The following is a 25,638-nucleotide window of genomic DNA, read 5'->3' as shown; positions in this document are numbered from 1 at the left end:
CTGGATTATTCCCAACGAGAGAGAGAAACCGGCACAAACCCAACGGGCTGAGCAGGAATAGGAGCAAGAACAGGAGCAGGCATGGTTGCAGGAGCAGGAAGAGGAGCAGGAGCACTGGGAGCTGCCATAGAATCATAGAATAGTTAGGGTTGGAAAGGACCTTAAGATCATCCAGTTCCAACCCCCCTGCCATGGGCAGGGACACCTCACACTAAACCATCCCACCCAAGGCTTCATCCAACCTGGCCTTAAATACTGCCAGGGATGGAGCACTCACAACCTCCCTGGGCAACCCATTCCAGTGCCTCACCACCCTAACAGGAAAGAATTTCCTCCTTATATCCAATCTAAACTTCCCCTGTTTCAGTTTTAACCCGTTACCCCTTGTCCTGTCACTACAGTCCCTGATGAAGAGTCCCTCCCCAGCATCCCTATAGGCCCCCTTCAGACACTGGAAGGCTGCTATGAGGTCCCCACACAGCCTTCTCTTCTCCAGGCTGAACAGCCCCAACTTCCTCAGCCTGTCTTCATACGGGAGGTGCTCCAGCCCCTGATCATCCTCGTGGCCTCCTCTGGACTTGTTCCAGCAGTTCCATGTCCTTTTTATGTTGAGGACACCAGAACTGCACACAATGCTCCAGGTGAGGTCTCACAAGAGCAGAGCAGAGGGGCAGGATCACCTCCTTCGCCCTGCTGGTCACGCTCCTTTTGATGCAGCCCAGGATCCGGTTGGCTTTCTGGGCTGCGAGCGCACACTGCAGCCGGCTCATGTTCATTTTCTCATCGACCAGCACCCCCAAGTCCTTCTCTGCAGGGCCGCTCTGAATCTCTTCTCTGCCCAGTCTGTAGCTGTGCCCGGGGTTGCTCTGACCCAGGTGTATGTGCCTTCACCCCCCAGGGTGTCCATCCCTGTGCCCATCGCTGTGCCCCTGCAGCAGTCCCAGAGCTCTCCTGCCCGCTATGGCACCAATGGGGACACCAGCTCCCTGCCCATGCAGCGGCTCTGCCCAAGGGCTCAGACCTAGCGGAGGGGGCGGTGCCGGGTGACCGGGGATGTCCCCGGACACGCAGCTCATGCGGTGCTGGATCCGTGTCCCTCCACAGGAACACGGTGTTGGAGCCGTTGGGATACGCTCGGCACCGTGCCATGGGCACGGGAAACAGCAGGGAACGGCTGGGAGAGGGGAGGGATGTGGCCTTCGGCCCTGCAAGCACAGGGGGAGGAGAGGGGCACAGTGTCCTCAGGGTCTGCAATGTTCCCAGATATCCCACAGTTTCCAGCATCCCCAGTGTCCTCAGGCTTCCCAGTGTTCTCAGCATCCACAGGGTCCCCAGTGTCCCCAAAGTCCGCAGCATTCCCAGTGTCTCCAGTATTCCCAGTATCCCCAGCATCTCCAGTATGCCCAGTGTCCCCAGCATCCCCAGCATCTCCAGTATGCCCAGTGTCCCCAGCATCTGCAGGGTCCTCGTGGTCCCCAGTATCCCCAGGGTCAAGGATGGACCTGGAGCCCCAGGGATGCAGGGAAGAAGCGACACAGGGATTCAGGGAAACAGGGATGCAAAGACTCAGGAATGCAGGGATGCAGGGACACCTGGACACAAGGACACAGCACTGGCACATGGGACTGGGGGACATGATGACACTGGGCACCCACTGCCCCAGCACCATGGGACCAGTGTCCCCACTGCAGCCACAGCCATGAACTGGTGACACTGGGAAACAGAGGCAAGGGGGGCCCATGGGAGCCCCCACCATAAACCAGCGTAGATCCTGGTTTACGCGTCAGGGGCCGTGTCCGGTGACTCGAGGTGCTCCTCCCTTCCCCCCCCCCCCATGTCCCAGTCCCGAGTGGGAGTGTGAACGAGGAATTCCTGCCATGAATCATTCCCAGCTCTAGATGAGCCAGTGTGGAATGGGTGCTGATGGGGGCCGGGCCTGCTCCAGGACCAGGCATGGGCAGGCCATGGACAGCAGTGCTCTGGTGTATGGTGCTGGATGAGGTGGGGCAAGGCAGAATGGGATGGTGAGGGGATGGGGATAGGGATAGGGATGGGACTGGGATGGGGATGGGATGAGAATGGGATGGGATAAGTATGGGATGGTGAGGGGATGGGGATAGGGATGGGGATAGGGATAGGGATGAAGATGGGATGGGGTAGGGATGGGATGGTGAGGGGACGGGGATAGGGATGGGATTGGGATGGGGATAGGGATGAGGTGGGATGTGATGGGGATGGGACGGGATGGGGTGATCACACCGCAAGCGGTCTATGTGGGATTGACACCGTTTCCTCACGGGGCCCCCAAACCCCACAGCATCTCCCACCACCAGTGGGGCGGGTGCACGTGACCCAGCACCCCACGTGTGAGCCGGCACCCAATGGGGCAGGGCCACCACGGCCCACGGTCCCGGTGGGTGCCCTCCCGGCGGGCGGGGGCCGGGTGTAACGGGGGGGCCCCGAACAGCTCCGGGCTGAGCACCGGGGGGTCCCGCACACCGGGGGGGGGGCTCACGCGCGTGCCCGTGCGCGCAGGCGCCGCCGCGGGTCTCGCCCACATCCGGTTGCGCTCGCGGAGGGGTCCGCGCACCCCGCGCCCCGCACACCGAGGGGGTCCCGGGCACCGATGCCGCCGTGGCCCCGCCCCTTCCCCGCTCGCCCAATCAGCAGCCTCTCCCCGCCCCTCCCCGCGGGGCTGACGCATGCGCGGTGGATCAGGCCGGGCCCGGCCGTGAGAGGGGCCAAGATGGCGGCGGTCGGCGGGGCGCACGGGCGGGCGGGGCGCGGGGCGGCGGCGGCGGCGGCGGGGCCGTGACCCCCGGTGACCCCCCCCCGCGTGACCCCGCGGTGACCCCCGCTGACCCCGCGGTGATCCCGCCATGGCCCGCCTGGCCGACTACTTCGTGCTCGTCGGATACGACCCCGGCAAGCGCGGTGAGCCCGGGGCCGGCATGGGGCTGGGGTGCGGGGCGCGGGCGCCAGCACCGGGCACGGCTCCGCTCGGCCCCGGGGCGCGGCACAGCGCGGGGTACGCGCCGCGCTCCAGCGACGTGCGGGGACTCCGGAGGGGGGGGGGACCGCGGCCGGGACCGGCCGCGGCACCGAGGGGGATGGAGCCCCGCAGCGGCCGGGCCGGCCCCGCGGCCTTCCCCGGGCGCGGCTCCGCAGGCACCGGGCAGGGCGCAGGCCGCGGCACCGGCCCCCCCCCCCCCCCCCCGCACCGGGAAGCGCCCCACGGGTCCTGCAGGCCTCGGCCGTGCCGCGGGGCCGCGGTGCGCTGTGTGGGACCGGTTTTGTTTGGGTTCCGCGGCTGTGTCCGTGATGTTCCCCCGGCCCCGCGGGTTGGGGCACAGCGGCGCTGTCAGTGAGAGAGGGGGAGTGCGCCTGGAACAGGGGCATCCTGATGGCTCCGCACCGAGAGCATCCAGACTGGAACCGCAGCGGGGGTTGTGTTGGACGGGACCTTAAAGCTGCTCCAGCTCCAACCCCTGCCACGGGCAGGGACCCCTTCCACTGGAGCAGCTTGCTCCAAGCCCCTGTGTCCAACCTGGCCTTGAGCACTGCCAGGGATGGGGCAGCCACAGCTTCTCTGGGCACCCTGTGCCAGCGCCTCAGCACCCTCACAGGGAAGAGCTTCTGCCTAAGAGCTCATCTCAGTCTCCCCTCGGGCAGGTTCAAGTCATTCCCCTTGGCCTGTCCCTACAGGCCCTTGTCCCAGGCCCCTCTCCAGGTTCCCTGCAGCCCCTTTAGGCACTGGAGCTGCTCTCAGGTCCCCCCTTCAGGAGCCTTCTCTTCTCCAGGCTGCCCCAGCCCAGCTCTCTCAGCCTGGCTCCAGAGCAGAGCTGCTCCAGCCCTCGCAGCAGCTCCATGGCCTCCTCTGGCCTCGCTCCAGCAGCTCCACGTCCCTCTTGTGCTGCTGCCCCAGAGCTGGACTCGGTTCCCAACCTGCTCATTCACAGATGCTGTTGCCTGGGTGGTTCTGAGCCTGCGCTGGAGCCAGGGATGGGGAATCCTTCCCCACCCACCCGTGGCTCGGTGGTGACAGCAGTTGTGGCTGGGAGCTCAGTTCCCACCCAGAGCGGCTGCACCGTTGTGTGGGTGCAGATCCCAGCTCCAGGGGCTCTCCTGTGGGGATGAGAGCTCTGGGAAGCACAGTGCAGCTCTTCTGAGGGCCCATAGCAGGCAGGCCAAGGCACAGGCAGCCATCTCAGAGGTTTGGTGTGCCCTGCGCTCCCTGGTCCCGTGGTGGGTGTGATGGTGTTACTATTGCAGGTGTTTTCCCCTGTGTCACAGCATCCCGCAGCACCGGGCTGGGAAGGAGCCGCACTCCTGGTGCCCTCGGTCGGATCCAGCCTGGGATTGCTGCAGGACATGGGCTGCCCGAGGCCTCCACAAGGCAGACACTTCACCCGTGTTCCTTGTCCTGAGGCTCTTGGGGCTGAGTAGTGATCAGTCACTGCCCACATCCTCCTGATGCTGTCTAGGAGTGGTTTGGGGCAGAAGAATGTTGCTCCTAGGTGATGTGGTTCATTGAGTGGGACATGAGGAAGGGAAGAGCTGACCCTTAGTGCATTGTTTTTCTCTGACTGAGTGTTCACTTTCTGACTTAAGATCTTGCCTGTCACATACAGAACAGGGGCTGGGCTGGTCACAGGCCTGGCAGGACATCAGCCTCAGCTGGGAACCCATATCCAGGCATTGGGAGTAGAAAACCACAGCACGTGTCTGGTGGTGCCTGTCCCAGTAAAGCTAATGTCTGTGTGGGTCTGAACTGAGCTGATCACAGGCACTGACTGAGACGGAGTCATGGAACCACGGAATGGATTGTGTTGGAAGGGACCTTAAAGCTCCTCCAGGCCCTGCCACAGGCAGGGACACCTTCCACTAGAGCAGCTTGCTCATAGATCTCATCTAATGAGCCCTCTTGGAACCAAGGCTGTGGCTGGGGGTGTGAGCCCTTCCCCAGGCTGTTCTGGCTGAGCAGGGCTGCAGTGGTCTGTGGGGCTTCCTGTTGCCATGGATGGAGACATTTACCTGCAGCCAGAGGTGTCTGCCCATGGTCGAATCGGCTCTGGTACACCTGGAGTGGATGCTTTGCCCATGCTGCTGGCACAGCAGGGAACTGGGCACCTCTGCCATGGGTGGCAGCAGAATACAGGCAGGAAAGCCTTGAGGTGGGGAGAGGTGTCCTGCGAACCGTGGGGAGCTTCTGCAAAGCCTGAGTTCCTGTGCTGCTGAGTGGACACTGTCATGGGGTGAGGAACCCCAGCTTGGGGCATCCCCTCCAGAGGGCCGTTAGTGCATGTTCTGGGCAGTGACAGCTAAAGCCAGACCCTTTCCCATCCCCATCTGCAGGTGTCTGAGCTGTGTGAGGGGTGCTTTGGATCAAGATGTGTGTCAGAGATGCTCTGGCACCTGCCCGATCTGCCTGCTGGGATGTGAACACTGATACTGGTTATTGGTTTTGGGGATTTTTTGGGTTGCATCTTGTGTTTACTCAACACAGGAGGGACATGGAGCTGTTTGAGGAGGGCCAGAGGAGGCCATGGAGCTGCTGCGAGGGCTGGAGCAGCTCTGCTCTGGAGCCAGGCTGAGAGAGCTGGGCTGGGGCAGCCTGGAGAAGAGAAAGCTCCTGAAGGGGAGACCTGAGAGCAGCTCCAGTGCCTAAAGGGGCTGCAGGAAAGCTGGAGAGGGGCTTTGGACAAGGGCCTGTGGCTGCCCCATCCCTGGCAGTGCTCAAGGCCAAGTTGGACACAGGGGCTTGGAGCAAGCTGCTCCGGTGGAAGGTGTCCCTGCCTGTGGCAGGGGTTGCAGCTGGGTGAGCTTTAAGCTCCTTCCCACCCAAACCACCCTGTGAGTCTATGTATATCTTGCTCTCTGCGCTCCTGCTGTCACATCTCCTCCCTGCTGCAGCTCAGATGGTATTTGCAGGAAGGACAGGCTGCTCCTCTGGCAGTGACTAACTGCTGTACAGGTTGGGTTGGTCCCCTAGAGCTGTAGCTTGGGCACAGGCTGGGCTGTGCTGTGCTGGCTATAAACACACCAGGGCTGTGGGGGACCCACATGACACTGGGGGGTTCAGCTGTGCGAGGGCTGGATGGGACCCTCCGCAGCAGTGGGGAGGGGGCTCAGCTCTGCCCACAGCTGGATGTGTGCAGCAGCAGTGATGGGTTTGCGTGTGGTGAGGTACTGTGGAGTTCCTGTGTCAGTAGGGTTAATGGCTGGGGAGGGATGGGGAGTGGGGAAGGTCTGCAGAGGGTGGGATCTGAGGTAGCTCTGTGTTGTCTTCAGAGAGAGAATCATGGGATGGTTTGCATTGGAAGGGACCTTAAAGCTCCTCCAGCTCCAACCCCTGCCACGGGCAGGGACCCCTTCCACTGGAGCAGCTTGCTCCAAGCCCCTGTGTCCAACCTGGCCTTGAGCACTGCCAGGGATGGGGCAGCCACAGCTTCTCTGGGCACCCTGTGCCAGCGCCTCAGCACCCTCACAGGGAAGAGCTTCTGCCTAAGAGCTCATCTCAGTCTCCCCTCGGGCAGGTTCAAGCCATTCCCCTTGGCCTGGCCCTACAGGCCCTTGTCCCAAGCCCCTCTCCAGGTTTCCTGCAGCCCCTTTAGGCACTGGAGCTGCTCTAAGGTCTCCCTTTAAGGAGCCTTCTCTTCTCCAGGCTGAATTAACCCAGCTCTGTCTGTGCCCTAAGAAGGTGTTAATGTTGCTCAGTGCAGTTTTGTGAATCCAAAACCGAAAGTAAAGATGCTGCAGGATGTGACCGCGGTGTCCCTGTGTCCTGGTTGGTGTCACTGCACCTCAATCAGCTCCTGCATCTACATCCATGTGTCTGATGAGAGGGGCTGCTCCTGGGTACATGTGTGGAGCTGAGTATGCCCAGCAGTGTGTATTTCATAGGTGAGGGTTGGCTGTGTTGTGTGATGATTGCTCACGTATTGTGTGTAAATGGATGGGTTCCATTTCTTGGCTCTCATCCTGCTGCACACAAATGACGCTTTGCAAAGCCAGGGCCTGTGGCTGCTCTTTGCCTCCACAGCCAAGAGGTTTTTCTCTGTGTGTCCCCCGTGGCCTGAGAGTCCTGAACAGCTCAACCTCGAACACATTCAGTGTGGATGGAGGGCTCCTCTGGGAGGGGTTTATGGATCAGGATGAGGCTCAGCCTCCTCCTGCATGGAATTACAAACATAGAGAAATCAAATGTGGGGATTTGGAGACGTGCGATTCTGCTGCTCCCGGCACAAGAGGGACGTGGAGCTGCTGGAGCGAGTCCAGAAGAGGCCACGGAGATGCTGCGAGGGCTGGAGCAGCTCTGCTCTGGAGCCAGGCTGAGAGAGCTGTGGGGGTTTGGGGCTGCTCTGGCTGCTCATGGACCTCAGCAGGGTGGCTGCAGCGTTTTCCATGTCCAGTTGCAGTTGCGCATCCTGGAGCATCCTGTGGTGTTCCGCATCCTCTGCCCTCAGTGGTGGCTCCTTCAGAGCGCAGTGCTGTTCCTGCGCTGGGACTGTGCTTTGGGCATGTGGGTTCTGCTCCTGAGCTCGGGTGGAGGTGGAGACTGCCGCTCGGAGGAAGCCAGCTCCGTGCTCGCGTGTCTCGTCCCGAGCTGTGTGTGACGCAGGTTCTGTCCCCGTGCTCCGCCTGCCAACACGGATCCAGCAGGATCCATCCTGTGCTCCCCGAGATGCTCACAGCTCCTGCACCAACATGGCTGGGGCCGGTGCTGGGTGAGGAACTGCACTAACCCAGGCAGAGCAGAGCTCTCGGTCCCATCCTGCTCTGCCCCACTGCTGGTCCCAGCCCCTGTGCCGCGCTGCAGTCCTGGCTCTGCTGCTCTGGGTGTCTGTGCAGCTCGCGCTGGTGGGAGGCGTTTCCAACTGGTAGTAAAAATACCCATCGCTCTGTCATGTGTGGCCTGGCCAAGTGACTCATGGCTTTGACTCAAACTGGTTCTTGTGATGCTCACATCCAGCAGATAAACCCAAACCCTCACACTGAGGTGTCTCCAGTGGTTGCTGATGGTGGGCTCTGTTTGCTGGATAAGTACTTGTGGGGGGACCTCGGGAAAAGGGGATGAATCCCTGTGCATCCCATGTGCAGAACTGCGTGTGGCAGTTACCTGGTGGTGTGGAGCATGGGGGTGTTAGAGCAATCAGTGTGGATCCTGTCAAAGGGGGTCACCTCACACCACAGCATCCCAGTGGTGCTGGCCCATCTGGGAACTGCAGGTCTGGTCCCACATCCTCTATTAATCATAGAACCATGGAATTGTTTGGGTTGGAAGAGACCTTAAAGCTCCTGCAGCTCCAACCCCTGCCACGGGCAGGGACCCCTTCCACTGGAGCAGCTTGCTCCAAGCGCCTGTGTCCAACCTGGCCTTGAGCACTGCCAGGGATGGGGCAGCCACAGCTTCTCTGAAAACTCAATATTTGTCTTACTCTCTTTGAACTCCTTTCCAGGAGCAGCTCTGTGTGCTGCAGAGCCAGACTCAGGGTGACAGATGCCAGACAGAGACATGGGATTAGATCCTGCCGGATGGATGGGGAGGTGGGGTTGGTCCTGCAGTACCTTGTTGACAGGTCCCAGCACTGGCAGTTTCCTTGAGGGAGATCAGCAGGGATCAATCCCGTGGTCCCTGTATGAGACAACCAGTCCTGAAAGCCACAGTTGGTGCTGTGCGGACACAGCAGGGATCATCTCCCCCTTGTGCACCCGCCACCGTGCACGGGCTGTGGTGTGCACAGGAGCACTGGGGTGTCTGCTCTCCCCTCCCCACATCACCTCCCATGGGTCTCCTCCTGCGGCTGCTTCCTGTGCTTGCTGTGGTGGTTGTGCACCGGCAGGTCCTTTCCCAAAGGTCACTGAGGGGGCTGAGCCTTTGCAACACTAAATAAGGCACCAGGAGCACCTTGGTGTAAAGATTTCCATGGGCTCATCTCCGCAAGTGGTGAATCTGTGGTGTCCTGGGCATGGGTTGGGGCAGTCCCCAGCGCAGCTGCAGCCCCGTGTCTGGGGCAACAACAAGAGGGACGTGGAGCTGTTGGAGCGAGGCCAGAGGAGGCCACGGAGCTGCTGCGAGGGCTGGAGCAGCTCTGCTCTGGAGCCAGGCTGAGAGAGCTGGGCTGGGGCAGCCTGGAGAAGAGAAGGCTCCTGAAGGGGAGACCTGAGAGCGGCTCCAGTGCCTAAAGGGGCTCCAGGAAAGCTGAAGAGGGGCTTGGGACAAGGGCCTGTAGGGCCAGGCCAAGGGGAATGGCTTTAACCTGCCCGAGGGGAGACTGAGATGAGCTCTTAGGCAGAAGCTCTTCCCTGTGAGGGTGCTGAGGCGCTGGCACAGGGTGCCCAGAGAAGCTGTGGCTGCCCCATCCCTGGCAGTGCTCAAGGCCAGGTTGGACACAGGGGCTTGGAGCAAGCTGCTCCAGTGGAAGGGGTCCCTGCCCGTGGCAGGGGTTGGGACTGGAGGAGCTTTAAGGTCCCTTCAGCCCAAAGCGTTCCCTGATTCTATGATGTTGCTTCAGACAAATGGATAGTTCTTGCTGGGTAATGCACCGCGGATGTGTTTGGTGTCCGTGTGGGCTGGGTCACTGCAGCAATACCTGTGCTGGATGAATGGCCTCCAATGGTTGAATGCTCTGGTTGAGTCGTTCTTCCCCATTGTGAGCAGGGTCCCCCACCCTGGGCTGGCTTCAGCAGGAGCTGGTGTTGGTGTGGCTGTCATGGGCGGTGTTGGTGTGTGTGAGACACATTGGTCACCGTGTGGGGCTGTGAGGAGCAGGAGGAGGCAACTCCTGTCTGCAGAGGTGCTGTAACCACGTTCCTCAGCTCTTACTGACACTGCTGCCAGCTGGGACATGTCACATTTCTCCCTCTTTTCCTTCCATGGGAGACAGAATCCTGAGGTTTGACTGCACTGCATTCCCTTTTCCCATTTCCAGTGCTGGGATGTGCCAGGCTGGAAAAGGCAGCAGCGGTTTTAGGGATCCAAAACCACAAACAGAACCCCAGGTAGGAACATGCCCTGGAGTTCCCTGTGCTCCAGGCAGGAGGAGTTAACCCTCAAACTCCTTTGGTTCCTTACCCTGAGAGCTTCTCCTCCACCTCTCACCATGGTTGTGGTGTGGAGCCCTCCGGCGCTGGGTGCTTGGTTTTCCTCTATGTGGCTACAGGTCTTCTTGACCACTAAATGCTCTGGTAATGTCAAAGCAGAGCCTGCAGGCACCTTGGGGCAGGATCCTCCTGCTCCTGTGAATGTGTCTCTGCTGTGTTGCAGTCCTCTTTCTCCCTCTTCCAGTTTAGCAACTGGTAACAGGAGGCACGGAGGGTTTGGTGGTGGTGGCAGCAGTTAGTGGTGAGAAGGGGCAGGCGATGCAGGTCATCTAGAATGGATTGGGTTTGTGTTGGAAGGGCCCTTAAAGCTCCTCCAGTTCCAGTCCCCTGCCATGGGCAGGGACACCTTACACCAGAGCAGGTCCAAGCCCTGTCCAACCTCTCCTCTCCCAGAGCAAAGGCCTTTGTGTCATCCTGGTTACAGTGGGTGTTCTGCTCTGGCTCTCAAGTGCCCAGGTGGGTTGCAGGAACAGCCCAACCTCTTGGGCAGCTGCTGCCTTTCGGGTCCCTGCATGTTCATTCTGTGTTTCTGAAGGGGCTGATGCAGAGGATGCAGCAGGAAGCTCTGTGAGGAGGAAACCCCCAAGTCTGTCTGTGTGTCTGAGCTCACTGGCCCTGTTCCTGTGTTGTGGGCAGCCGGAGGAAGTGCAGCAGAAACCTGGTTCCACTGCTTGTGGCTCTGCACAGCATCTTCCTCCCCAGGCCAGGGCCTCCCAACCTGCTGATTGCACAGAGAGCTGCTGAGGCACAGGGACAGCGAGGGGTGAGTGGTGACAGCAGCACGGCTTCACCAGGAGCAAATTGTACCTGGTCAATTTGGTGGCCTCTGTGGCGGGGCCGTCATGTTGGTGGACAAGAGAAGAGCACCTGATGTCATCTGCCTGGCCTTGTGGAAGGAGTTTGGTACTGTCCTGCACAGTATCCTTGTCTCTAAGGTGGAGAGGCATGGATTTGATAGATTTGATAGAGGTGGAGAGGCATGGATTTGATAGATGGACTACTCGGTGGATAAGGAATTGGTTGGATGGTTGCACTCAGAGAGTTGTGGTCAATGGTTCAATGCCCAAGTGAGACCACTGGTGTCCCTCAGGGGTTGGTGTTGGGGCTGGTCCTGTTCAGCATCTTTGTTGGTGACATGGACACTGGGGTCAAACACGCTCAGCACATTTGTGATGACATGGAGCTGTGTGGTGGGGTGACACACTGGTGGGAAGGGATGAGATCCAGAGGGAGCTGGCCAGGCTGGAGAGGTGGGACTGTGTGAACCTCATGTTCAGCACGGCAAGGGCAAGGTCCTGTACATGAGTTGGGGTGGTCTCAGGCTTGAGAACTGGAAATGGGTCTCTCCAAGAGGTGCTGTTGGAGCTGAACCCCAGCAGATGACATCCTCCTCTGCTCCTCCTGCCCATGTTGTGCCATGTCTCTGCAGTGGGAGCATCGGCTGGGACATCCCTGCCTGGTGAGCGCAGAGTGGGACCATGTCTGGTGCTTGCCTCCAGACATGTCTGCTCTGTTCAGTGCTGCCCAGCTGAGGCTGGAGGATGCTGCTGGCTGTGGTGGCAGTGGGGGGATCCCAGGGATGTGCCGTGGGGTGGGTTTAAACGGGAGCACCACCCGAGACACACGGGGTGACTGGTGCTGGTGGAGAAGCAGCACCTTGGGTGGCACTTTGGATTTGGACTGGTACGACTGGGGTTCCTTTGGGAAGGTGGTGATAGGATATGAGGCGAGCCAAGCTGCGGGTGATGTGAATGTGACCTTAGCAGACCTGTTTAGGAAAAAGGTCAGGCGGGGTGTGGTGAGTGTAGTGTACCAGGGAGAGCCTGCTCCAGGTCAGCTTCCTACTGAGAAGAATGAGGCCTGTGCTGGTCTGTGCAGTAGTTACCTGCAGGAGTGACTCCTGTGGGTTATCAGTGAGGCAAAGAGCTCAGACATTACCTCTAGTGTTGTGTTAGGTCTTAATGTGGATGAGAAAACCTGTGGTGATGTTGGGAAGGCCTGGTGAGGTGCTGCCGCCTCACTGGAATCATGGAACCCCCGACTCGGTTCTGTTGAAGGGACCTTAAAGCTCCTGCAGCTCCAACCCCTGCCACGGGCAGGGACCCCTTCCACTGGAGCAGCTTGCTCCAAGCCCCTGTGTCCAACCTGGCCTTGAGCACTGTCAGGGATGGGGCAGCCACAGCTTCTCTGGCCAACAGAGAACTCACCTTCCCCTGGATGTGGACTCACAAACACTTCATGTACCCACGAGCCATGGAAGGAAACAGCTCCTGTTCTGGTGAAGGCTGTAACTGATACTCCTGGTTGGAGCCAGGCAGCATCGTTCCTCCTCGTGTGGTGTGCAGGGATTCATCCTTTTTGCTGCTCAGAGACCGAACAGCCCCGGCTTTCTGCACGTGTCCTGCTGCATCCCACAGCTGATGATTCAGAGACCAAAGCCCTAAGCTTCCATGGAACACTCATCCCGTGACTGCACCCAGCACCAGACCCGCAGCCACTGAGCCTCTGGAGAGCAGCACTGGCAGAGCTGTCTCATTGCAGCCTGAGCTCGATGACAGCCCATGGTTATCCCCCCTGGCCTGGTGCCACCGTGGAGTCATCGTGTTCACAAGAAAGGGACAGGCAGGAAAGCTGCATAGGGGCTTTGGACAAGGTCCTGTAGGGACAGGACAAGGGGAATGGTTTTAACCTGCCAGAGGGGATCCTTTATGAGCAGAATGTGAATGTCCATCACAGAATCATGAATCCCAGGTTGGGAGTGATCTCAAAGATCATTTGCTCCAACCTTTGCAGGCACAGCATGACCTAGAGTAGATGTCTCCACGCTCTGTTCAGCCCAATCTTAACAGTGTACAATGTTGGAGAGTCAGCACTTCCCTGGGGACATTATTCCAATGGCTGTTGGTTCTCAGTGGGAGTGATTTTCCTCTTGGGTCCAGCTGAAATCTCCCCAGGAACTTGTGTCAATCAGAGCAGCTCCTTCCCTTGTGCTATCAGTCAACAGCTTTTGAGCAGCAGTGCCACCACCTCGCTGGCGTGTCCCTATAAACCGGCTCCTGGTTCCTTTGGGTTAGAGATTTATGGACCTCCCCAATCTTGGCTGTAGTGATGAAGTGTCAGGAAGTGGGAAAGTACCTGGGGAGGCCACAGGAGCAGGTTCTTTGGGTGCTGGCTGTAGAGAGGAGCCTGTACCTGCTCCTTTACCTTCTGCACCCGCTGTTGGGCCCCGCTGAGCTCACACACTGCTCCTTGCCCACCTCGGTGCTCTGCTGGTTGAAGTTCTGCTCCTGGTGCTGTTGGCTCTTGTCACTCTGAAGACAAAGTGCGTTGTTGAGGGCTGGTGGTGCCCCACAGGAAGCTGGGTTTGACGGGCAGCACATCCCCTTCTTTTTCCTTATATAGCCACAACCACTGCACTTAACTGATGGTGATCGCAGTGCCCAGGACAAGGAGAGGGTCTGGAGGAGCGGCGGGTGCTCCAGGAGGAGCATCCCTGCGTGCTGCCTGCTGGAGTACACTCACAACCCAGCCAGTGCCTTCAGCCAGCTCCTGGAACATGGATACACGTGTGTGTGAATCATAGAGTCATGGAATGGGTTGGGTTGGAAGGGACCTTAAAGCTCGTCCAGCTCTAGCCCCCTGCCACGGGGAGGACACCTTCCACTAGAGCGGGTTGCTTTTGAGTGCTGGGGAACGGCCTGGACTTGGTGATCTTGAAGGTGTTTTCCAACCTGGTTGATCCTAAGCTGCAGGCAGGAGCTGGTTCCTTTCCTGGGGGCCCTGTGTCAGCTCTAGGGCTTGGGCTGCTGTGGGTCTGTGGGACATGAGCCCTGTGAGTGCTGTAGCCACAGCAGAAAGCCCGGTCCAGTGAGGAACTGTGGGTGCAGAAGCTGGAGCTCGAGGGTGGGTGTTGGTTCTCCATCCCAGGGCAGTCTGTAACGGGGGTGTTCTCAGTTCTGTTCAGCATCAGCCGCTTCCTGCTCTGGGCTGGCTGTATGGCTCATATGGAGAGGTTCGTGCAGGAACCGAGCTGCTTCGCTTCTTAACCCTCTATCTGCCCCCCTTCAGGAGAGTTACCGCCCTTCTTAGAGTCACACAATCCAGACTGGTTTGGGTTGAAGGGGCCTTAAAGCTCATTCAGTTCCAGCCCCTGCCACGGGCAGGGACCCCTTCCGCTGGAGCAGCTTGCTCCAAGCCCCTGTATCCAACGTGGCCTTGAGCACTGCCAGGGATGGGGCAGCCACAGCTTCTCTGGGCACCCTGGGCCAGCGCCTCAGCACCCTCACAGGGAAGAGCTTTTGCCTTAGATCTAACCTGGACTTCCCCTGTTTAAGTCCTGTGAGTGACCTCCACTGGTGCTGGTGCTGCAGCTGGAGCCTGGCACCGCATCCACCGGCTTCGCAGCCACAGTCAGCACAGCCCATGACCCCCCAGTGCCCCAAACACGCACCAGTAACTCAGGTAAGGTGCTGTTCCCCTCCAGGCACGGTGAGGATTCCGCTGGGAGGCTGTGGCTGGCTTGGGTGGGTGATGGCTGCTGGAGGGATCACCTCAGCTGAGCTATCTTCTTACTTGGGTCCTTCTGTTCGGACGTTAAAGCTGATGGAGTGATCATCCCTGTAAGGCCACTTTGCACTGTGGCTCCAGGGTGGATGGAATGCTGATGGTTGGGCTGAGCATGGTGGTCTCTGGAAGAACCCTTCCAGTGCCCTGTGGAGCTCTCCCTGCTGGTGGCAGCTTGTGCCGTGACCAATGGCTGATCAGCAGCACTTGGGCACACATTGGGCCAACAGAGTGAGTGTGATAACAGCAGAGCTTCCCTGCAGGGTTAATAATGTATTTGAGAGAATGTTTTCTCCTGTTTCCACACTTAGAATTGTGGAACCAACCAGGCTGGAAAAGAGCTTCAAGCTCACCCAGTCCAACCGTTCCCAGCCCTGCCAAGGCCACCACTGCCCCATGGCACTGAGGCCTCGTCTCCACGCTGTGTGAGCACTCGCAGGGCCGGTGCCTGCAGCCCTGCCCTGGGCAGCCTGTTCCAATGCCTGAGCACCCTCTGGGGCAGGAATTGTTCCTCAGCTCCATCTAAACCTGCCCTGGTGCAGCTGGAGGCCGGTTCCTCTTGTCCCATCCCTTGCTCCTTGGGAGCAGAGCCCAGCCCCTCCTGGCTCCAGCCTCCTGTCAGCACCCCCTCATGCTGGGATGCTCACACCACCCGAGGTATCTGCACCTCTCTCCATGCTCCCCGATGTCCCGTGCGTGGCGTGGCTGCGGCAGGGCAGTGGGGCTCCTCGTGCTGTTTTTAGTGCCCTCGCTCTGTAATTACAGGCCCGGGGGCAGCGGGGCCGGTGCCGGCTCCCAGGGCAGCTGCTGGAATGTGGCAGTGGGTAAAAATAGAGCCGGTTCCTCCCAGCGCCGCTTATAGCCCTCGCCACGCGCCCGCTGTGCGGGTGTGAGCTGTGCCATGTGCTCAGTGCCACAGGGACACCGGCATTGTGACAGTGCCGATGGTGGGAGCCTCCTCCTGGCCCTGCCGCTGCACGGAGTGAGGGATGTGGGATGAAATAGGAGCAGGATAAACCAGCTCCATCCCCGCACCCAGACACGTGGCTCTCCAGTGCTCCCAATGGGAGCCGGCTCCCTCCGGGGGGGTATGGGCAGCAGTCCCACCCCGAGCGGTTCTCACTGTCATCCCCTCCCATCCAGCTCTCCAGGGTGGTTTGCGCTGTGGGAGCACATCTGGGCTGTGAGGTTGCAGATGGGCGAGCCCTGAGCCTGGCCTGGATGAGCCGGGAGCTGGGAGCATCTTGGGGTGCTGCTGGTGCAGGATGAGACCTGGCTGTGTCCCGGCGTCAGTGCAGCTCCTCAGGGAATCCTCTTGGAAGTTATGGAATATGGCGGCACTTCATGGGGCTTCATGCACTGAGTGTTGCTGTGGAGGTGAAGGACTGAAGTTACACGTTCTTCCTGAGCATATTTATATACGTCTGCCTAAGAGCTCAGCTCAGTCTCCCCTCGGGCAGGTTCAAGCCATTCCCCTTGGCCTGTCCCTACAGGCCCTTGTCCCAAGCCCCTCTCCAGGTTCCCTGCAGCCCCTTCAGGCACTGGAGCTGCTCTCAGGTCTCCCCTTCAGGAGCCTTCTCTTGTCCAGGCTGCCCCAGCCCAGCTCTCTCAGCCTGGCTCCAGAGCAGAGCTGCTCCAGCCCTCGCAGCAGCTCCATGGCCTCCTCTGGCCTCGCTCCAGCAGCTCCGCGTCCTTTTTAATCTCCTTAACACAAATCATGAGGTTTGTGTCTGTCAAACATCAGCAGTTCTGCTCTGGACGTAGCCGTTACAGAATGGAACTGCCCTGCCCTGCCCCTCAGCTGCTCCTGGTGTCCGGTACCTCCCAGCCCCAGACTGGCCCAGCTCTGGTGTGCTCAGTGTTATTAACTCCTCGCTTGAGCCTGGTCTGCTAGAGGCACCGGCCCCTTCCAGCTGGGAGGAGATGGAATCGTAGAATCATAGAGCCAACCAGGTTGGAACAGACCTTCAAGCTCATCCAGTCCAACCGTTCCCAGCCCTGCCAAGGCCACCACTGCCCCATGGCACTGAGGCCTCGTCTCCACGCTGTGTGAACACTTGCAGGGCCGGTGCCTGCAGCCCTGCCCTGGGCAGCCTGTTCCAATGCCTGAGCACCCTCTGGGGCAGGAATTGTTCCTCAGCTCCATCTAAACCTGCCCTGGTGCAGCTTGAGGCCGGTTCCTCTTGTCCCATCCCTTGTTCCTTGGGAGCAGAGCCCAGCCCCTCCTGGCTCCATCCTCCTGTCAGGCACTTGTAGGGAGCCATCAGGTCTCCCTGAGCCCATCTGAGGATGCTCTGTTATAGAAGTGTCATTTGTGCAGTCTTCAGTGACAGCTCTGGGACACTGACAACCAGGACTGTGTGAATCCGAATTTGTAGGTGTCCTGTGTGGGGTGGTCTCATCCTTTGCAGCACTTGGGGACCACTGTTGGCACCTCAGTAAGGGCACAGTGGATGGAGAGTGCTAGAGTGGGGCAGTTGAGGACCATGAGTCCTTTGCAGGTCCCTGGGTGAGGTTTGATGCTTTGCTGCTGCTCTGGGACCTTCCCAAACAACATTTGCAGACACTTGGGGTTGAGGCGTTCCCGTTGTGGGGAGATTCCCTCTGCAGCCTCTATAGAGTTTTGTTCTGCTTTGTGGCAAACTGGATTATCCAGAAACTTACACTAAAGCTATGGATTTCAGTTGGAGATTTGGGGATTCAGTTGCAAATCTGACCAGGAGGAGCTATTTTCAGTGGGGTTGGAGCAAGGAAGACCCTTGTGGTGTCTCCAGGAGTGTGAATCTGTCTATAGTCACCCCGTGCCTCATGCTGTGTGCCACCATGCTTCAGGTGGAGCACAGACCTTGAGCAGCAAAGACATGCTCCTCGGGGCCAGCTCCTTGCTCAAGAGACAGCAAACCCCAGACTCAAGTGAGTGTTTCCAGTTGGGTGAGGATGCTGCTCCCAGCAGTTACCATAGCTCTGCATCCCTCCTGGTGACTCCGTGTTGGGATGAACCTCCTGCTCACATCTCACCTTCTCTCTGAGCGCCTACTGCTGCTACATCACAACTCACGATGCTGCAGCTCAGTCTGATGCAGTTTCTGTGCTGTTGGGATTTGAGGCTGGTGTTTGGAGGCTGATCCAAAGGGATGCAGCCGCAGGGCGGGCTGGAGCATCTGGAGCTCTCCATGGCATGGTGCGTGTGATGCTCTGGGTGACTGTGGCTCTGATGCTGTGTCAGGCCCCAGGTATTTATGATGGGAGGGGTTTGGGAAGGGCCATTGGGCGCTGGCTGGGAGCAGGTTCCCGGCACTGCCATGGCACAGCGAGGGCAGGAGCTGTGAACCCTCATCCCTGCCCCTGCCCGTGCTCCTGCCCCTGCTCCTGCCTCTGCCCATGCTCCTGCCCCTGCCCCTGCTCCTGCTCCTGCCCCTGCCCGTGCTCCTGCCCCTGCTCCTGCCTCTGCCCCTGCCCCTGCCTCTGCCCCTGCCCCAGCTCCTGCCCCTGCCCCTGCTCCTGCCCTTGTCGCTGCTCCTGTTTGCCCCAGTTCCTGCCGCTGCCCCTGCCTGCCCCCCGGGCCGGGCGGTGCTTCCCGGGAGCAGCTCTCGGAAGCAGGAGGAGTTTTTCATTTAATGACTTCCTCTTGTGTTTCTAAAGATAAACACAGCTCTTGCGGCCGTGCCAGGACAGCAGAACCTGGCCCGAGCCCAGCCCGGGCTCTGGCTCTGGGGATGGCTCCATAGACAGGGGTAAACTTCTCCCTGCAGCTCCTGCCCTGGATGGGTTCTTCCAGGCTGAATGGGAGGTTCTGCTGAGCGGGACCATCTGGATCCCCAGAAACCAACCTCATCCTGGGCTGCACCCCCAGAGCGTGAGCAGTTGGTCCAGGAGGGGATTCCTGCAGGGACAGGGCAAGGGGAATGCCTTTAGCCTGCCCGAGGGGAGACTGAGATGAGCTCTTAGGCAGAAGCTCTTCCCTGTGAGGGTGCTGAGGCGCTGGCACAGGGTGCCCAGAGAAGCTGTGGCTGCCCCATCCCTGGCAGTGCTCAAGGCCAGGTTGGACACAGGGGCTTGGAGCAAGCTGCTCCAGTGGAAGGGGTCCCTGCCTGTGGCAGGGGTTGGAGCCGAATGGGCTTTAAGGTCCCTTCCACAAAAAGCATTCACCGACTCTCTCATCCCTCCCGACCCATTCTGCCATTTGCCCTGGACATGCAGCAAGGCAGCTGAGGATCATCCTGGAAGCATCGTGCTTGGGAAGCACAGCAGCTTCCGCCTTACTGGGATATCCAAGTGGACCTCTTCTTTGGGGTTCAGGAGAGCGAGAGAGGAACGGGCTCCACATCCCTGCAGGTCCATGGGGGCTCCTGGTGTTTTCCAGCCCCAAGCCCTTGCCCCACAGTGTGTCCAACCCTGTTGGGTTTGCAGCTCACAGGTCCTGCTGCTGCCTGCAGTGAGGTGCTGCTGAGGAGGTCTGGTCACCTACTGCCCAGTGCCACGTGCCCACTGGCCTGAGGGATGGGATCTCACCATGGGATCTCACCAGCACTTCTCAGCCTTAATTTGAGGGTGAATAGGAGCTGATTTAAGGAGGGTAATGACAGCTCAGGGATGGGAGCAGGGCCCGGGAGGGGATGGTGTGAAAATAGCAGGTGAGGAGCACCACCATCCGCTTCTCCAGGAGCTTTAATTTTAGCTCTTCTGCAAACACCTCATCCCTAGGAGGCTCATCCAGAGGCACCCCCAGGAGTCAGTGAGGTGCTGTGCTGGGAAAACACGAGCTGGTCCCACCGGCAGCTGCGTTCCTGTAGGATCTGCTCAGGGGTGGGAGTGAGGGATCCCAAAGTGGAGGCTTTCGCCTGCCTTTGGGAGATGCCATGAGCTGGTCAGGTTTTGATGGGAGTCGCATGTAGATGATTTCCTTCGCCACCCGCTTCTGTCTTGGGTCCATCCCGAGTGTGTGTCCCTCTGATCACTATCGTCCTGTGTTTACAGAGAGCAGCCATGTCCTCAGACATCTGCCAGCCATCACTAAACACACACTGAGGTCATCTTCCCCCGAGTTCTGTTCTTACATGCATGCGGGACAGGAGTCGTGTTTGGGTGTGACTGTGCCTCATAGGAGAGACTTTTGCCTTAAATCTCTGCTCTAGTGGAAGGTGTCCCTGCCTGGGGCAGGGGGTTGGGACTGGTCCTTTCCAATTCAAACCATTCCATGATTCTGTGAAAAAGACCTTTGTAAGATCCCAGGGTGTCTGTGCTGCTCCGGTCCTGCAGCATCCGGCTGCATGTCCTGTGCCAGGTTCAGATCTGCTGCCTTGGCCTGGCCCTACAGGCCCTTGTTCCAGGCCCCTCTCCAGGTTCCCTGCAGCCCCTTTAGGCACTGGAGCTGCTCTCAGGTCTCCCCTTCAGGAGCCTTCTCTTCTCCAGGCTGCCCCAGCCCAGCTCTCTCAGCCTGGCTCCAGAGCAGAGCTGCTCCAGCCCTCGCAGCATCTCCGTGGCCTCCTCTGGCCTCGCTCCAACAGCTCCACGTCCCTCTTGTGCTGCTGCCCCAGAGCTGGATCAGGGCTGCAGGGGGGGTCTCCCCAGAGCACAGCAGAGGGGCTGCGGGAGGATCCCCTCCCTGAGCTGCTGCTCACGCTGGGTTGGGGTGGGTTCAGGGATGGGCTGCGCAGTGGCTGGGAGGGGGGGGCAGCCCAGCCCCACACACAGCCCTTTTGTTCTCCTCCATAGAAAGGCTATTCTTTGTGCTGCTTTTAGAGGGACATAAGGAGAAACAGAGCTGTCATTGTCCCCCCGCAGACACTCCTCTGTTGTCGGGGGCCGCTGTGCCCGCTGGTGCGCTGGAGTTGGTGGGACGGGGAAGGACGTGAGTCTCATGGATGGGGTTGGCCTCTGTCTGAATCCCCATTTCTGCCTTATTCTCCCTCTCTGTTATTATAAATCATCCAAAGCTTTTTCCTGCTCCCCGGGGAGGAGGAGCTGATGTCCATGGGCTACAACAGCCCGGTCCTGTGTGTGCTGACTCCAGGTAGCAGCAGTGTACGTGGTGGTCCTGCCTTTCTCACCAGGACAGTTTGATGAGTCTTGTAGGAGACTTTGAGAGCAGTGGGATGAACACCGCAGCCTGGATGTGAGGGTCTCACACCTAGGGAGGATCCAGGAGCTTTGCGTTGAAAGGGCCTTAAAGCTCCTGCCACGGGCAGGGACCCCTTCCACTGGAGCAGCTTGCTCCAAACCCCTGTGTCCAACCTGGCCTTGAGCACTGCCAGGGATGGGGCAGCCACAGCTTCTCTGGGCACCCTGTGCCAGTGCCTCCCCGCCCTTCCTCCCCATCTCTTCCTGCTCTTCCCATGCATGGGGTGTCTCTGGAGAGCCCTTGTTCTCCCCCCAGCACCGTGCCCTGTTCCCTATGCCCCACTACATCTCTGCCAGGAGCCAGCTCCTTGCCCTGATGGGCGCTGCGTTGCCCCAGGACCTGCTGCCAGGTTGGTTGTGCCATAGCTCCGGTTGATGCAACAGCTCCTACCTGTTGCGGGGCCGTTGCCCAAGCGGGGCTGGAGGTGAGCTGTGAGGGTGACGTGGATCCCTGCTCGTTCCAGCACTGACCTGCTCGCTGGCCTGGGACTGGTGTGCAGCGCAGGGAAGAGGCTCTCGGCACGGTTTGGGTTCCTTGCATCACTCACCGCAGAGCCCAGCAGTGAGAGCTCTTGGCAGCAGCTTCAGGGCCTCGTGTGTTTCATGGCTTGGTGCCCTGTGGTTGGTGCTGCTCTGCAGGGAGCCACCGCCGCAGCTATGGTCGGTGCTCGGGAGCACGCAGTGGTTTGTGATTTACAACAGCACAACTCCTGCACGGATCCTGGCTCCGAGACCTCGAGCAGCTCCTGGAAGCCTCCAGCGACACCTCAGAGCTTCCATCTCCCTGTACTGGGGGAGCTGGTGAAACAGCTCGGGGCTTGCAATGACCTGGCAGACTGTCCTGGCACAGGGAGACACCCCTTCTCCATGCTGAGAGAGGGGGAATGCTGAAGCAGCTCTTCCTCATGGGCTGAGCACTTAGAACAGAATCATGGCATTATAGAATGGGTTGGGTTGAAGGGTCCTTAAACTCCCTCCAGTTCCAACCCCCTGTCACAGGCAGGGACACCTTCCACTAAAGCAGCTTGCTCCAAGCCCCGTCCATCCTGGCTTTGGGAGCTGTGAGCTGTGTGTTTCCTATGCTGTATCCCATGGAATGTTTGAGGTCTGGGGGTGTGGGAGCCGTGTCTGAGCCTGCAGAAGGTCTGATCCCCTGGGACTGCCTGGACTGGTTGTACCAAGGTGAAACACGGTCCCGTGCTCTCAGCAACTCGTGAGCGGAGGCTTTGGGGGTGAGTGGTGGAGAAGGGCTTGCTCCAAACAAGACCTTTTCCCTGAAAACCTCAGGAAAACTCCCTTCTGCATCTCCCCTCACTGTGACACCACAGCAGGAGCCGTGGAGAAGGTCCAGCTCCCACAGAGGCAGGAGGAGCTGCTGCATGGTTGGGTTCCTCATTGGCCTGTTTCCCTGTGAGGTGGTGGGTGAGTTGTCATAGAACATGGAATGGTTTAGGTTGGAAGGGACCTTAAAGCTCATCCAGCTCCAACCCCTGCTACGGGCAGGGACCCCTTCCACTGGAGCAGCTTGCTCCAAGCCCCTGTGTCCAACCTGGCCTTGAGCACTGCCAGGGATGGGGCAGCCACAGCTTCTCTGGGCAAGGCACCAGCTCAGAGACAGCAATGTGAGGGCAGTGATGGGGAGCCTCTCCCTTGTCCATGACCCCTCCGAACTGGGACCCGGCTGTTCCCGGTGAGTGTTCCCGGCATTCCCGCTGCCCCAGCGCCCTGCTCAGCTCTTGTGTCGTGTCACCGAGTGTTTAACTTCTGGCTTATTCAGAATTTCCTGTCTCCTGATAACATCTCCTCAGCTTCCAAATATATCCTGGTGCTGCTGGGGCCGTCACTGCTGCCCGGGGTCAGCCCGTGCCGCGGTCACTCTGCAGTGCAGGAGCAGCAGGAAGGAAGAGGGGAGCAGAGGGACACGTGTGTGCCTGGGAATCCTGCCTGGAGCAGCGGGAGGGTCGCTGGGGCTGGGCCTGCAGGAAGGGAAGTGCCAATGGGACATGTTGGTGGGGCCGGTGAGGGGCTGGGATGCTGCAGTGGTAATGCTGGGAAGCAGGAGGAGAGGAGCTGGCAAGGTGAGGAGGAGCTGAGGGAGGCACTGGAGCTTGGCTGGACAGTGTGTCAGTGAGGCAGCTTTGGATAGACAGCCAGGAGCATCATGGAATTGTGGAATGGTTTGTGTTGGAAGGGGCCTTAAAGCTCATCCATTCCCAGCCTCCTGCCACGGGCAGGGACACCTTCCACTAGAGCAGGTTGCTCCAAGCCCCATCCAACCTGGCCTTGATCATCAGGATGTACCCACAGGTTGCTAAATATCGCGGCAGCCCTTGGATTTGGGAATACCCAGAGGATCGAGATTCCCCTTGTTCTAGCCAGCTCCTGGAAGGATTATTCTGTTTGCATTGAGGATGATGAGGGCTGAAGTTCTTCCCTGTGAGGGTGCTGAGGCGCTGGCACAGGGTGCCCAGAGAAGCTGTGGCGGCCCCATCCCTGGCAGTGCTCAAGGCCAGGTTGGACACAGGGGCTTGGAGCAAGCTGCTCCAGTGGAAGGGGTCCCTGCCCGTGGCAGGGCTTGGAGCTGGATGAGCTTTAAGCTCCTTTTCAACACAAACCATTTCATCATTCCATGATCCTGTATCTGTTTCCCTCATGACCAAGACAGCGTGAGTGAACACATGTTGCACTTGTGCTACTGGGGTGAGCTGTTGTGGAGGGCATGGGGCTGACAGCACTCACCAGGCCATCGGAGAACTGCTGTCCTGACCTGTGTTCAGAGGGATCTTCCCACCTGGGAAGCTGGAGCCAGGCCGATGGTGCTCAGAGAGGGCAGGACTTGATGCAGCGAGCACTGGTGCTGCTGGTGATGCCAGGACCTGTCCATGTGTGAGGAGGTGTCTGAGCACGGGGACATCTGGTCAACGTGACACTGATGCTGTTTCCTCCCCTGACCTTTCCATTCCGGCCCCCAGACTGTTAGTGGTGTTTCTGATGCCTTGTTCAGCTAAATGCAGCTGTGGTGAGAAGGGTGGTGGAGACAGGTCGGGTGCTCAAAATAGTCCTTTGTGGTGCATGTCCTCTGAGGAGGCTCCTCCTGCTACCTGGCCCTAACAGCAGTCCTGGAGCCAAACCCAGCTCCCAAATCGAGCTGGCATTGCTGTAGGGGCAGACACAGTCATCCCCTGGGATGATGCTGTGGGTGCAGTAACCACACAGTGATTCTGCATGGGGATGGAGCATCCCCCTTTCCGTGTGCTGTCTGTAGCTGTGCCCAGCCAGGGGTAGGAGCAAAGTGCTCCTCAGGGTTTCCATGTTCCCAACTCCAGCGTCATCCACTGAAGCAGTTCATTACACGTGGCTGGTGTAGAGTGCAGAGGGGAAATCACTGTTTAATGCCATTCCCCTTGGCCTGTCCCTACAGGCCGTTGTCCAAAGCCCCTCTCCAGGTTTCCTGTAGCCTCTTTAGGCACTGGAGCTGCTCTAAGGTCTCCCCTTCATGCAGCAGAGGGGCAGGATCCCCTCCCTGAGCTGCTGCTCACACTCTGGGAATGCAGCCCAGCACACGGGGGTGGTTCTGGGCTCCAGCACAAACTGAAGCCAGGTCATGGGGAGCTTCTCATGGACCAACACTCCAAGTCCTTCTCCCCCGAGCTGTATGTGCGATCTGTGTGTCTGATCTCGTGTTAGTGACCCAAGGAAGGGAACTGTAATGTGAACTTGACCAGAGGTGTGCTGCACTTGTGCTTTGCCTTTTGCACACCATTAGATGATGAGTTTTTTGCTGTTTGCTCCCATATCTATGGAAATGGCTGCTTTTCCCTGTGGCAGGGGCTGTGCAGTGGGTTTGTGGAGGGACTGGGGTCTCTTCTGTGCTCTCCATGTCCATGGGGGGCTGGCACAGTGCTGGAGCACCCCAGTGCTGCTCCCAGGCGCTGAAGCTATTGGGAACCTGCGCTGCTGGGGGCTGAAGCGGACTCAGAACCTGCACTCTAACCCTGCTCTTGTCTCCTCAGGGAGCAGGGATGGGCAGGGACAGATACTGCAGCGCTTCCCGGAGAAGGACTGGGAGGACAACCCCTTTCCCCAGGGCATCGAGCTGGTGAGTGCCATCCATCACAGCTGGTGATGTGTCACCCCTTGGGATCGGGACACCAGGAAGCAGTGCATGGGGCATGGGACACATGGCACTGTGTGCACCCACCTCAATGGGCACTTCAGGGTCTGAGCAGGGCAGCCACCACACTGGGGTCCCTCCTGCCCCCTGACACAGCTCCAGCTCTGGAAAACCACAGATCCAGTGTGCTGAGCCGTGCATAGGATGTTGCATGCCCTGTCTGGGGCTGGCTCTGTCCTGGCTGCTGTGCTCCTCATCCTGCTCTGGAATCAGCTGTCTGGGATGCTGGAACATCCTGAACATCCAGAACATCCTAGAGGAGCTGAATGGATGCAGTATCAGTATGAACAGCCTCATCACAGATAGCATAGCTCTGCCACAACAAAGCCTCTCGCAAGTGCTTTGCCTCGCAAACTCCTCTTTGGGCTGGTGGCACTGCTGGCACTGGATGTGCTTTTTGGTCCCTTCCAAACCAACCCAACCCTGGGATTCCATGATTCCATGGTATAGCAAAGGGTGACCTGCCTGCTTTCCACTCCAGGTCCCTGTGCTTCCCCTGGGCCTCACTGAGGGGATGCCCTTGCCCTTGGGAGGCAGTTTTGGCTGCCCTCCCCTCGTCTCATGCCCTCATCCAGACTTGGTAGTCATCTCCATCTTTGTGCTGGTGCTGGAGAACTTCCATGTGAGTGGCGCCTTTGGGACCAGCCCCCAGAGTACGGCTCCGATCCCCATCCTCA

The 25,638-nt window shown here is 59.2% G+C and overlaps 1 protein-coding gene across 8 annotated transcripts in view; it reads left to right on the top strand.

Annotated features, from left to right (window-relative positions):
* Positions 1 to 2,799: 2,799 nt before the first annotated feature.
* The window catches only part of SBF1 (SET binding factor 1), a 59,475-nt gene continuing 36,636 nt past the window's right edge, over positions 2,800 to 25,638 (top strand). For all 8 annotated transcript variants that reach the window (XM_065667962.1, XM_065667795.1, XM_065668046.1 and 5 more), the window contains exons 1-2: positions 2,800 to 2,934; positions 24,801 to 24,886. In XM_065667962.1, coding sequence (XP_065524034.1) covers positions 2,880 to 2,934; positions 24,801 to 24,886 — 141 coding nt within the window. In that variant the 5' untranslated portion in view covers positions 2,800 to 2,879. The remainder of the gene's footprint in view (positions 2,935 to 24,800; positions 24,887 to 25,638) is intronic.

This window comes from Lathamus discolor, chromosome 1 (assembly GCF_037157495.1).
Source record: "Lathamus discolor isolate bLatDis1 chromosome 1, bLatDis1.hap1, whole genome shotgun sequence".
NCBI classification, from domain to species: Eukaryota; Metazoa; Chordata; class Aves; order Psittaciformes; family Psittacidae; genus Lathamus; species Lathamus discolor.
This window is presented reverse-complemented; position numbering and strand designations above follow the sequence as displayed.